The 13,685-nt window shown below is 37.3% G+C and overlaps 2 protein-coding genes across 2 annotated transcripts; both read right to left on the bottom strand.

Annotated features, from left to right (window-relative positions):
* Window positions 1-579: 579 nt before the first annotated feature.
* Window positions 580-5,102, bottom strand: LOC114457660 (E3 ubiquitin-protein ligase rnf146-like). The gene is made up of 2 exons (XM_028439662.1): window positions 4,928-5,102; window positions 580-2,941 (listed from the first exon to the last, which is right to left on the bottom strand). Exon 2 carries the CDS (start codon window positions 2,938-2,940, stop codon window positions 1,849-1,851), a length of 1,092 nt encoding a protein of 363 aa, XP_028295463.1. The 5' UTR covers window position 2,941; window positions 4,928-5,102; the 3' UTR covers window positions 580-1,848.
* A 1,092-nt stretch (window positions 5,103-6,194) lies between these two features.
* Window positions 6,195-10,261, bottom strand: LOC114458003 (R-spondin-3-like). Its single transcript, XM_028440224.1, has 5 exons — window positions 10,022-10,261; window positions 8,496-8,687; window positions 7,353-7,493; window positions 7,130-7,276; window positions 6,195-6,388 (listed from the first exon to the last, which is right to left on the bottom strand). The coding sequence occupies exons 1-5, from the start codon at window positions 10,104-10,106 to the stop codon at window positions 6,195-6,197; spliced, it is 759 nt and encodes a 252-aa protein (XP_028296025.1). The 5' UTR covers window positions 10,107-10,261.
* Window positions 10,262-13,685: the final 3,424 nt, after the last annotated feature.

Genomic DNA, 13,685 nt, shown 5'->3' with positions numbered 1-13,685 from the left:
TTTTATCGACAGAGCAATTAATATTTGGAATGGTTTGCCTTACTATCTGCGTGCATCGAAGGTAATTAGGAACCATTTAAAAAGAAGCTTAAATCTAATTTTAAAATAGAACAGTGGTTCTTTTTTGTTTTCGGATTAATTTTGTGCCTGTATATTTCCAACTGGATTTGTAATTTGATATATCGTTGTTGATGTGATTGTCTGTTTTCTGTATTTGGATTTTATTGCTGACTCTGTGGACCCCAGTAAGACTAGCTGGTTACTAAGGTAAAAACCTAAAGCAGTATTAATCCCAATGTACTGAATCGATGCTTGAACATGAAAAACAACCTCCAAGATTTGGTTAAATGGATGACATTGGAAATAAAATAAGTACCGTGTCCAGTCCTCTTGTTTTGTGCAACAGCTCCATCCTATGGACTCAACGCTCGCTACACTTACTGACATCAGTAAATCACACTCAAGAACTCACCAGAAAGCTAACCTTAAGATCACCACTTGTCTTGTTTCCAGTGCTGCCACATCTCCGCCAAGGATTTTCCATCACATCATGAAAAAACAAACACATGGATTAGAGTGTGAGGTTAGAACACACAATTTTCTTTTATTGGTTTGACAGAAACACCACAGTGGAAACACTACACAGACAAAATTAGTCACGGATCACTTTAGAGTTATGAGACACGAGCAGTGAAAAGTTAAGGCGAAAAAAAAAAACCCCAAGAGGTCAACTCATGCGTATCCACTTCAATGTCACTGGTTAGATAGAAGCTTCCAATACCGAGAGGAGAAATAGAAACCCAAATGTGTCTCTACGTAGATTAGCCAACACTTTCCAGTAGATCTGCCAGTAGCTTTTCAACACTCGATGCGGCTCGCCTGCCATTACTATTATAATAAGCCTTTCACAATAAAGCGCAGCTAATGAGACCTTACCTTGCTTCAAAAACATACTTCACTGTAGTTCTTCGATCCTGAATCATACTAAAATAATCCCTCCCTTGATGCAGCAGAAAAGGGAGCAGTTTTACGGAATCATTTAGTGCTACATTTCAAGATGGTTTCATATTCAAATATGGGAAATAAAACAGAAAATTGGAACCACGCAAAATAGATTTAAGCTCCACATAAACAACGTAGTTTTAAAGAAGCTTTGCACTTCTTTCACAAAAAGAAGTTTTTGAATGTTGAATAAAATCTCTTAAAAGTTTTTTTTTTTTTTGGTTTTGGGTGGCTAAAAATGGAAGCAGTCACCAACCAGGTGAGGATATTTATTTGTAGTATTTTGTTTTTTTTAAATCAACTAAACCAGTGGTTTTCAACCTTTTTTGGATAGTGACTCCATTTTTATATCAAGAATCTCTGGTGACCCTTATTTGTTATATTACAAATACATAATTGCCAGTATTAGTAACAAGTTGTGCCAGCTTTGATATTTTTATACTGCATTTTGTTGTTATTACCTAGATTTATATTTGACAATGTTAAAGTATAGAATACAGTTATTTAAGATTGTGTGTTGTTTTAATTTGTAAAAGAATAATAATTAAAACATTTCAAAAATACGTTTTTAAATCAGTAATATTTTTTTTTATTTCTTATCAATTACGAGACATTTCAGGTGACCCCATTGAAACTCCAAGCGACCCCAAATGGCGTCCCGACCCCAAGGTTGATAACCACTGAACTAAACTAAAATAGTGGAGAAAAAATGTCTCTAGCAACAGTTTGGCACAGAATTGATGCGTGAAAACACAACTGTAAAAACGCTACTACGTTTTCGTTCGTACACCAATTTTAAGACTTTCTTTTTTTGCAGAGCTGATAGATGACAAACTAACGGTGTGGTCACACTTCTGTCACTGTGCACTGTCCATCAGGGCTGCGTGAGCGCAGGCTGGGTGCAGAGGTGGATGGCATCCCCCTCGGTGGGACTCTGGTGGGCTGACTTTCCCTCCGTAGTCTGTGTCTTTTAACCTCCCTCGTTGTATCAGTTCTCCCTCTCTCACCGTCGTTCTCCTCGTCGCTCTCGCTGCTGCCGGACGCAAAGTCGTACGTCTGCAGGTCGTCTTCGTCTGCATCCATGTTGTCACTCTCGGGCTGGCTGATTAAAAGCTGAGAGAAAGACTCTTCCAGGGTTGAAGGTAGGGGGGACAGAAGACTGGTAAGGTGGCGCCCCAGGAGTGTTTGTGGTCTGACCGGAGGTAGAGACAGTAGAATACCATAGGAGGAGGAGGACGAGGAGGAAGGGTGGGACTGGTTTGCTGAGTCTGACCCATCAGCTGAGCTCACACGCTCAGTCGTTGTTGAGGTAACGGGTGAGAGTGCAGAAATGGGTAAAGTTTCAGGTTCTAATCGGAGTCCTGCCACCCCCTTCTTAGGGATATCTACAACGTCTCTCTTTATCTTCCGTCTGCGGCCGTGCTCGTTTCTCCGATACTGCACCATGCTCTCCAGATCGGCCACGTACAGAAAGCCTGCGATTAGCATCTCTGTGCTCTTCAAGCCCTTAGAAAAGGCTTCCTCCAGCTCTCGGCTGGCTCTTTCGTCATACTGCCACCACCCATTGCGACCTTCATAGTACCAAGCGTAGTCTCCCTTGGACTCGTCGCCCGTGCCTCCACTTCGGCTTAGCCCTACGGCGGCGGCAACCTTCACTTCCTCAGGCGAGAGCAGAACTGGGCGCTCGAGGAAATCCTCTGGGATTTCCTGCCGACATAGGGCGCAGCGTTTGCTGTGCCAAGAAGCTCCTTTCACACACAGGAAGCAGAAGACGTGGCTGCACGGGAGACAAACGGGGTGGACGCAGCTCTGGAGACAGATGGCACACTCCGGGTTGGTGGAGGAGCTGGAGTTTGGACACTTATCGTTTACTTCTCCTGACAGCTTAGAGGAAGCCACGGCACTGAGGGAACAGTCCACTTCTCCACAGCCCGCCATGCTGCAAATAAACACAGGACTAAAGGTGTAAGAAAAAAACTGATTCTGCAATATATCGCGATATTTCACCAGGCGATTATCTTATCGATAAAAAAAAAAAAAAAGTATAAATTGATTTTTTTTTTTAACAATTTAACAACTACTTAATTGTGCCAACATATGCATAACACAAAAACGGCTGGTTACTAGGTGTCAGTGAACCACATCAGACCTTGTTAAACTACCTCACTCCTCAATGCATTTTAGCCTTGAAGTTCATTGCACTTCATTTACTGGGCACTTTTATAGATGAATGTGGTTCCTTTATTTAAGAATTTAACAGAATCAGAATTTGTTGTGGAAGCAAAAGTTTGATAAACTATACCACTTGTTTTTAGTATTGGTTCTTGATCGAGATGTCCCGATACAACTTTTTCATTTCCGATATAATACCGAAATTGCAGCCTTGCATATCGGCCGATAGCGATATTGATCAGATATCAGCATGAATCATAAATACTTTTTTTTCTTTGATTTTTTTTCTTCCTCTCTCTCTTTTCTTTAATACAAATAAAAATTACTTGTTTTGTAGTGTGGAATGTTAGAAAAGGCTTGATCAAGGTGATGTTACTCAAACAGAGAACAATAGTCAGCAACAGTAGGTATGAGAAAAACTGACCCATTTATTATTAACCAATTGGTTACATAATTTTTAACCTTCGTCACCCATAATATCTACAGTATTCTACAATTGAATAACATAAATAAAAATGAATTAAAAAAAAAAAAAATGAATAAAAAATCTGAAAATCTGTAAATTTGAATCCGATATTCCTTTTTCAGGCTAATATCGGACTGATATCCGATATCGGATCGGGACACTCCTAGTTCTTGAATTACAGTTAGTTACCATTTACTTGTTTTCGCAAGTTTTGTTTTTGCTTTTTGTTTGTTTGTTTTAAAGAAATAAATTGTATTTCATACCATTTTGCACTTGTAAAAGTGAAATTTGTATTTATTGATGTCACAGTATATTGCGATGTAAATCGAATTGTTTCATATCGTGACATGCAAATCGTGAATCACATCGTATTGTCAGATTCATGGCAATGCACACTCCTACACAGGACCATCCCAATAGTAAACAGCTTTTTCAGTGTGAGATATTCCAGTTTAAAGATTTTGGGACAACAAGAGCAACACTGTGTTTGTTTCTCATATATTAGATATAGAGCTGGATATCCATTGGTTAAGGATATTTCAGTCACGGTATGAATTTTACCTAAATATGGAAGCAATTCTTAGGGATCTAAAGCTGTAAATTGTACAAAATAACTCTAAATTAGAGCAGTAATAAAAAATTTAAAAAAAATCATGTTTTTACATTACCAATTGAGCCCACAGCACATGCCTTACATAAGTTAAAAAATATTTAAATGATCGATTTTAGGATTTTATTTATCGATATCGGGCCATTCAAAGGAAAATCAACTCATCGATAATTGTAACCCAGCTCTAACTAGACAGAAGTAGAAAACCTGGTTTAGAAGCGAATAAAACGTAGTATAAACTTTGCGAAATCAAACATATTTGCTGAAAATGTGCTAAATACATTCAGAATATGCAATCCTTATTGGTCAATACATAAATGTGTACATTAGTTATTAAAGAGTAGAGCTGTAACTCCTCCACACAGAGGTAGTTTGATGATTGTAGGCCCACAACATGCTAACAAGAAATAGTACAGGGAAAATATGAAGTGCATATTTGTGTTTTATCCGTTATTACTCCATTTAAAAAGTCGTTTTTTTGGGCCGACGTGGACTTTGACATGCATGTTTGATGCCACTGCATCTTTATTGTCGCTTACAGTCGTTTGACAGCCAGCTAAGGTCAACCGCTTACAAAGCTAAGCTAAGCTAAACTCAGGCTAACTTGACAGCTCTGACAACTAGCTGCGGCGTTAGCCAGTTAGCTCTGAGTAAATGTCTTACATCCGTACACTCACCTGGACAATGGGTGACTATGGACGCGTCCTCGGCAGAAGTAAAGATACAGATGTTTAAACAGTTGTTTTTTCCCCCCACCGTTAAAGTTAATAAAGCCAAGCCTGTGTGATTCCTTCACAGTCTCAGGTAGCCAAAGCTAACTGACTCTTTAGCGCCTGGATTACACACAGTACCTTTGCGATGACTGAACATATTATATACAGATCTACGCCAGCAAGGGCCCGTGCGTAAAATGCGTCATTACGTCAGAAAGAAGAGATGGGCAACTTTTATCGTAAACATTTGAGTTAATTGTTGTTTTGTGTGTTTTTTTGAGTCATTTTGTGTATTTCTGTTGCAATTTTGCATCATTTATTATCATTTTGGGCATGTTTGTTTTCATTTTGTATATTTATTGTTTTTGTGTAACTTTTGAGTAATTTTTTTTAACGTGTTTTTGCTTAATTTTGTAGTCTTTTCAGGTGTTTCAGAGTAATTGTGTTTATTTTTGTTGTGTTTTTGTGTATTTTTCTGTGATCTTGAAGTTTTTTCAAGCCATTTTGTCTACTTTAGTTACCATTTTCCATAATTTAATATTGTTTTTGTGCAGCTATTTCTGTTCTAATTTAGCGTATTTTCATTGTCGTTTTGTATGTTTTTTTTTTGTTATTTTCTGTATTTTTTAAGTCATGTGTTTTTGGATTGATTTTGTTTAATTTTATAGCCATTGAGTCATTTTGTATATTTTTGTTGTTAACTTGTTTATTTTTCTATAATTTTGAAGATTTATTATTATTAAGTAATTTTGCATATTTTTGCAGTGTGTTTATTTCAGGGGCTGCCCCATGTCTGGTTTAAAGCAAATTCAAACTTTTGCTAGAACTGTTGAACAATACATCAACAGAACACTATGAATACAATTATATTAGTAATACCAACACACACACAGACAAACATGCACCATATCACAGGTACATATCTTACGTATATTTATATAATCACATTTTAAACTATTAATGTACACTGGTCACAGTTTTTTGGACTTTTGTTTTCGTAAAGCCGTGTTTAGGGCTTGAAGTAAGCAGTTGTTTACTTTTGTTTTTTACCCTAATGTTTACAGTTGGAAAAAAACAAACAAAAAAACACTTTATGCTATTTTAAATCACTGTGCATCCACTTTATTGAGTATTGTTGGATTTGATCATTTACGTGCCAATATACACACATACTGTAAGTCTTTATGAAATGTCTTACAACAAACAGTTCATGATGTACTTCTTCACGTCCCTACAAAGTGCTGCCTTGTCGTTTTTTGAAGACACACTTTCTAAACTCGGACAGGTGAGGACAGGTGTTACCATGGACACTTGGGTTCTGCAGGACCTGTCGAGTCCGCGTTTCCTGTCCTTTCCTGTAAGCCCGAAGGCCTTGTTTTTGAAGACATGGACCCCAGTCGGACCATTCCCCAACCTCACAGTGCACTAAGGAGAAGGAAGAGAATTAGAGACACATCAGGAGAAAATACTGGCAAAAATACAATGCTTTTGCGATATAAAGAAGAAAGTGTCTATTTGTACGGTTGCCGTACGGACAACCCCCGGTGCTATTGGTAAGTTTACCGATGTACCTCCGGTCCTATTGATACTTTTACCTAAGTACACGTAAGTAGCGTCTTAGGGCTAGAGTTAGCGTTAGGGTTAGGTTTAGGTTATAACCCTAGATCGCAATCATTTTTAGGGTTAGGTTTATGGTTATCTTTCTCGATTCATCCCACCGAAAGCGATCCTTCAACCACTCCAGTTTGGTGTAGGGATGAAAAGGCATTGCACGGTCAACACCAGGTACTATGCTCCAAGATCAGTCAGGGCCTCGATGTGTTAAAGATGTGCACATCTTCTCTCCCACCTTTTTCGCATCCTCCATTTCCTCTTCCTTTCCACTCCTACCTTTTTCGTTCCAACTTCTGTATATTTCTCCACACAAAGCCAAATGAGAGTGACAAGGACTGGGTCTGGGATTAGGTTATCTCTCTTGATTCATAGTGTTCGGGTTAGGTTAGAACCCTAGATCGCAACCATTTTTAGGGTTAGGGTTACAGTTAGGTTTAGTCTTAGTCACGTGACCTAAACTGGCCAATGAGGGGGCTGCGTATGGATAGAATGTCGGTATATTGATATGGCAACCGTACGGATAGCCACTGCCTATAAAGAATCCTCTCTCACCTCGAGGGATGCACTTCACAAGCTGCCAGTCAGGCTCAAACCCTGCAGGACAGGAATGATGGCACTGCCCATGAAGGAAGAACATATCTTCTCTGCATCTAACACACGTGTTCCTCTTTGCACACAATTCACAGCCTGCAGGGCATTCTGCAGCAGCACAAGTTTGCATCATTGTGCAGAAATTTCATTTTAGTCTCACATGTCAGCAATGCTGTTGTTCTACCTGTGCATTCCCGCAGCGCTGGATTCGGCATCAGCCCCTTTGGACACGTGGCGTAGCATCTTCCTCGGAATAAGAAGTGGCCTGGATGGCAGTGTGTGCAGAAGTTTTCACTGAAGCAGGATGCACAATCGGACTTGCACCCTACAAACCAACAGGAATAAATAACGTTCACTGCAGAGCACCAGCACAAAGTTCATCTACCCAACTTGGTTTTGTTGATCAACATTATTTTTTTTTAATCAGACATAGTTGTTTCAATAGGATTGCAAACAAGAGAACATTTTCAGGTAAATTTCCACTGGACATTTTAGGAATATTCAAAAATCAAAACTTTCCATGGGAATCTCACCAAGAATTGTCAGTAAACGGATCATATCCAAACATAAATTGTAGCATCAATTAAAAATAATATAATTAAAAACATAACATTTCCACTATGTTGCAAAATTCCAGGAATTTCAAAGCAGCAAACTTTCCATGGGAAAGAATGGGGACTTTTTTAAAATTGGGTTGGCCCTTAATAGGGATATTAAATAAAGTTGAAAAGATATATTTTAAGCATCATCTAAAATACAACAATAAAAATAATATTAATAATAATAACTTTAATTTGTAAAGCACTTTACATTTAGCAATGTCAAAGTGCTACAGAAAAAAAATGTCATTAATAAAACAAACTGCTAATAAATTCAATAAGTTGGTTGATGCTCACTGTACTATACTTGTATTTATCTCTATTATATTTGTATATTTGTATTATTTTATTAAAAAAAATCCTGGAGGTGTGTGCATGTATTTAATCCTTATTTAATGAACAGTCTTTTATTTAATTATGTATGTTTTATTTTCTTCCTTTTCTGTGTGTCAATGTTTTAGTCTTTTCATTGAAAATTCTCAAGCATCTGTTAAAAAACAAAAAAGCAATTTCCCTCTGAGATAAATAATTCTGATTCTGATCTGATGAAACATAAAAAGAAACTTCAATCAAATATTACCATCAAATTTTTAATTTTCCCATAATTCTCCAGTTTAAGTTCCTGTGGAAATTTACTGGAAATGTTCTGCCCCTTTGCAACCCTAAATGCAGGTAACCTCGTGCACCAAACATCAGCGCCCCAATGCCATCAGTGTACTGGTACCTACTGGTGCAGGTGTTAATGTGTGGGGAGCGAACACCATAGTGTCCTCTGGGGCAGGACGACACACAGGTCCCTCTCTGCTGGATCCCATCGTGCTCCAGGTGGAAGAAAAGCCGAGGTTTGCAGGACAGGCAGCCATTGAGGGCTGAGCATGTTGCACATCCAGTCTGACACATGCTGATCATTGAAGAGCTGCCTGTGGGCAAACAAGGGTTAAAACTATATGTGCATGTACTCATGCTACTATAATTCAGTAGCTATTGTGGGTACTTGTGCTTTTTTTGAGTATATTTCTAAATCAGTAATTACAATTTTGAGGAAGTAAAGTAATTTGTTACATTTTTACATCCAACCGTTACTGAGTAAACTATTATTTTTTGTTTTAAAATGAGCAATGAACATTGTAAAACTAAAAAAAAAAAAAAAAAAATGAGATGACCAGACTACAATCAATCAAGCATTCCATATGTTCTTAGTCGTGCCATTTCTAATCAATGCCAATATAGCCTAAATTGGCTATATAATATAATCATATTTCTGTAACCTGTTTTTTGAATGATATGTTTCATCTTGTATAGTTACTAGGGGTGTCCCGATCCGATTTCGATATCGGATATCAGTCCGATATCAACCAGAAAACGAATATCGGATTTTATCGGACTGCATCTAAAATCTCCGATATAATATATATAGGTTTTTTAGATTTATATAATATCTTCTATCTTATTTTATTTCTTTTATTCAATCAGAATATTCTTATTCTAATAGGTTAATTATATGTAATCCATTGGTTTATAACAAATGGGTCTGTTTTTTTTTTTTTTTTTAAATAAAGCCTTTTCTAACATTCCACACTACAAAATAAGTAATAAAAGTATGTATGATTCATGCTGATAGTGTATCATATCAATATCTGCCAATATTCAAGGCTGCAATATCGGTATCGTATCGGAAGTGAAAAAGTTGTAGTACCATAATAGTTACACTGGTGTTTGCTTGTTTATTGAAAATAAAGTTCTAACTGTGCAATATTTGGTCTCTTTTTTTAAAATTTAATCAAGCGATATTTACTGTATGCAAGGGAACCGTGTCAAGATTTATTACCAAAAATAAACATGGGGGTGAAAGTAACTATCATAGTAACTTTTACTTTGAGTATTCTAGTTGAACTACTCTTTACTTGTATTTGACTTTTTTATGCATGACTTACTTGTACTTGAGTACAATTTCAATCAAGTAACAGTACTTTTACTTGAGTAAGATATATATATATATATATATATATATATATATATATATATATATATATATATATATATATATATATATACTTTTTACACCTCTGAAGGAGAGTATTGTGTGCATAAAAATATTTCTGATGCACCATATATCAGGTTAATTATAATTACTGTGTTGCTGCAACAGAAATCATTGCGTAAAAAAGGCATACAACTGAAATAATATTATTTGATGTAAAATTTGGAGTTGTAATTAAAGTTAAAAAAGCGAGGGTGACACTTTAATACTTACGCTTGCACCGCAGAGTGTTTGTGCTGTCCTGACCTTTTGTGAGGTTCACCAAGTGCAGAAAGCAAATGATCCATGCTATCCGCATTTTCCTTCACACAAGTACAGAACTCATCCAGTCACATCGCAATTCCCAGGATTTCCAGAAAAAGGTTAGAGAGAAGATCCTGAAGACGGTCAACATGGACTGTGTGGTGGAGAGTGCAGGGATCTGGTTTCAGAGGCAAACTCCATCAGGTCACAGAAGCTGGTCGTACGCAAAGACAGGAAAAAACACCATTGATGGTTGAAGCTGGGAGAGCTGCTCCAGTCTGGGTTCTACTGCCTCTCACATTTACAATATGAGCTTCTTCCCTCCTCCTTGGTCTCCTTCAACCCTCCTCCTCCTTCGTTTTCTTGCTCATCTATTATTGCTTCTTCACACTTTGACACCATAACCACAGTGACATGGGACCCTAATCCTAGTAGACTGACAGAATAGATGTTATTAAATCTATTTATTTACCCTCTATATCAGTGGGTCACAAACTTTTTAGGCTGAAGTACCCCCTTTCTCTTATTTCTGAATCCAAGTACCCCCTTTGTCTGATTACATTTTCCTCAGAATACCAGTAATAGTGATAATATTTTGAAATATTATGTTGTAAACAAGTGGAATTAAACAGTTAACGGAGGTTCTCTTATTTGAATCATGACCCAACATTTCAGGTGACCCCAAAGACACTTTTTCATGTTTGTTTTACTGCATTACAAATACAGAGCATCCAGGATTAGTGCCAAATTACGCCAGCTCAGATATCTGTAGTGCATTTTATTTTAAATAGATTTTTATTTGAGAAATGAAGTATAGAATACCGTTAAGTGTGTTTTTTTTTAATTTCTATAATTTTTTAAATCAATTACTAGACATTTCAGGTGACCCCATTTAAATTCCAGACAACCCCACATGGAATCACGACCCCAAGCTTGAAAAACTTTGTTTTAGTGCCTCCAGAATAGATTTATTTCTATACTTTCTTGCAAAGTGAGAAGCAAGACTGACCATTGTATTTTCATTTCATGTTCTAATCAAGATTATTTCCATCGTCATTATTATGATTATCATTTTTAACTAAAAAAAAAAAAAAAAAAAAACATAAAATCTATATTTTTCATGCTGACATTTGTCCCCAAGCATCCATTTCTATGCCTTGTTTTTTTTTTTTTAAATTTATTTAAAGCCCCTTGTATTTCTACACTTAAGGTAATACATCATTGGTCCAAAGACTGCAAGAAATTAAATTCAACACAAAATACATTTAAACTGTTTTATATTATTCTAACAAGTGTTTGACCTCCAATCATGAACAATTTTTAGCTTTTGATCAAAGATGACATCTTGCACATTATGGAGAAACATTTTGGTTTTTCCACTGAAAATAAAACAAGTGTTTATTGATGCAGAAACGTAACAGATTCTTAGCAAACTGCTGCATCATTCCAGATTTTAAAACGTCTCACAAATCTAGTGAATGATGCTCATACATACATGTTCTGTTCTGTCAGTTTCAAGAAGTTGAAATACAGGATGATTGGACTCCAGTTCCCACAAAAAGGCGTTTGTCCTCCAGTAGATTTGTTATTGAGTCCCATTATCAATTGTTATGGGAACTCTTGTTCACATCTCCAAAACACCATGGGAACCCACTGGTGCTATCAGAGTTTGATTTTCCCTTTTAGCGCGATTTATTGTAAAGAGTTCAGAAACCTTTAGAAACTACAGGAAGGTTGTGGGTTCCTTAATACAGGGGTTCTCAACCTTGGGGCAGGAACCACATTTGGGGTCGCATGACACTTGGAGGAGGCCACCCAGATGCCTTTGGAAAAATTAAGAATATGTATATATATATTATAACAATTTGAGCCCATTTTTTAAACCATTTTTCTGCAACGACACCAAACTTGCCATATACTCCAACCGACTTTCATCACTTTTTAACATATTGTTTCTCCTTTTAATGCATTTTTGCTACATTACTCCCATTTCTGCCACTTTGCCATCAATTTTGCACATTCTTTACACTTTGGAGACATTTCCACCACTTGTCCCACCTAATGTTGCCCCATTATTGTCACTTTTAACTTCTTTTCGCCATATTTCATGCCTATTTAACCACATTTATGCTTCGTCATGCACATTATTTGCCAGTTTAAACTAATTATTCTTACTTTTCAAATGACATTACCTAAGCCCCCCCTCCCCATTTCTGCCAATATTGGCACTGAACCCTTTTTTTTTTTTAAAACCACTTTTCCTGTCTGTTTTTGGCCATTCTAGTTTAGAACTTTTAACCAATTTCTGTGGTTTTTCCACCACCTTTGACCATTTTGAACCAATTTTATTTCTATAATAATTAACTTCCTGGATAACAGTTATTATCAGAGATTCATAAAACACTGGACCATCATTTTGCTGACTTTTAAAATAAATTAAAAATCTCAATGCGTATCTCCTGGTTAAAATAATCAGGATTAAAGTGTCAGATCAGCAGGTTTGCAGCATCAGACTTTATACAGTGGATCATTTATCCAAGAAATACAGCAGTAGAAACTGGTGACGAACTGGTTCATATCGACTGCTCCAGACAGTCCATGATCTCAGGATGATAAATCACAGGCAAAGCATAACACCACATTTAGTAAAGGATTAATTATGATTCCTCCTGTAAGTAAGCAAACCTTTAAAATAGAAAATAGGAACGTCTCTGCAAAACTTTCCATCACTGCGTGCAATAACCTATAAAACACTGGTACATAAAATACCAGCGGGGTGTAAAGACGTTTATTTATCACTTAGTGACAGAAGAACTGTCAATGTGGGCTTGGCAGTCAAACACAGAAATTGGAGTAAAATTGATTTGCTTTGGTGTTTGAGAACATACACAGATGTGTTATTGGATCAAAGCGAATCCTGCCATAAAAATATTTGAAATATCAAGAGGATGGGCCGAGGGAGACTCCTCACAGAGAGGTGTGGAGGGTTCAAGAGGTTGGAATGGTAGGACTCCACAAACCCAGAAACACCCGCTCCAGTCCAACTGGGAATGAAAACAGGACGAGGCCGCACTCACTTGGGTGCCGGATCACATTCTTGGAGAAAATAACCTAGTGACGGGTTTAGGAATGTCTGAGAGAGAGAGTGATGATGGGACAATGAACCAAATGAAAGATAGAAAACAGTAACTGGTCCAAACCCATTCCCACATGCTCATTTCACATGTTTACATCAGATTTAAAAGCTATTTATTCATCTCAAAGCGACAGCAGTTCTTTAACTTGGATGAGTGTTTAAATAGGTCACCAAAGAGCGAGTCCCCGCCTGCTGTCTGGGCTCAGCAGACAAAACATGCTTCTCAATAAGCGTTTCGACGACTCTGCAGCACCGTCGAACTGTTTTACGACTTAACGCCGACCCTTTTTTCCTCTGACTCACGATTTGGAGAGGAAAACCACTGGCTGTAGAACCCTGCAGTGATAAACGATGGTCAGGATATGATCTCAGAACGCAGATAATCTATGGAGCGTGAAGAAGGGAGGAATTCAAAGGGGCTGTGAAGCATGCAGCTTAAAAGGCGGACCATGACGGATGAGAGGAGGGATGTGAAAGCAGAACTCTGACTCGAGAAGC

The sequence above is a fragment of the Gouania willdenowi genome, chromosome 24 (genome assembly GCF_900634775.1).
Source record: "Gouania willdenowi chromosome 24, fGouWil2.1, whole genome shotgun sequence".
NCBI lineage: Eukaryota > Metazoa > Chordata > Actinopteri > Blenniiformes > Gobiesocidae > Gouania > Gouania willdenowi.
The sequence above is the reverse complement of the archived record's forward strand: the minus strand, read 5'-3'. Positions and strand labels throughout refer to the sequence as shown.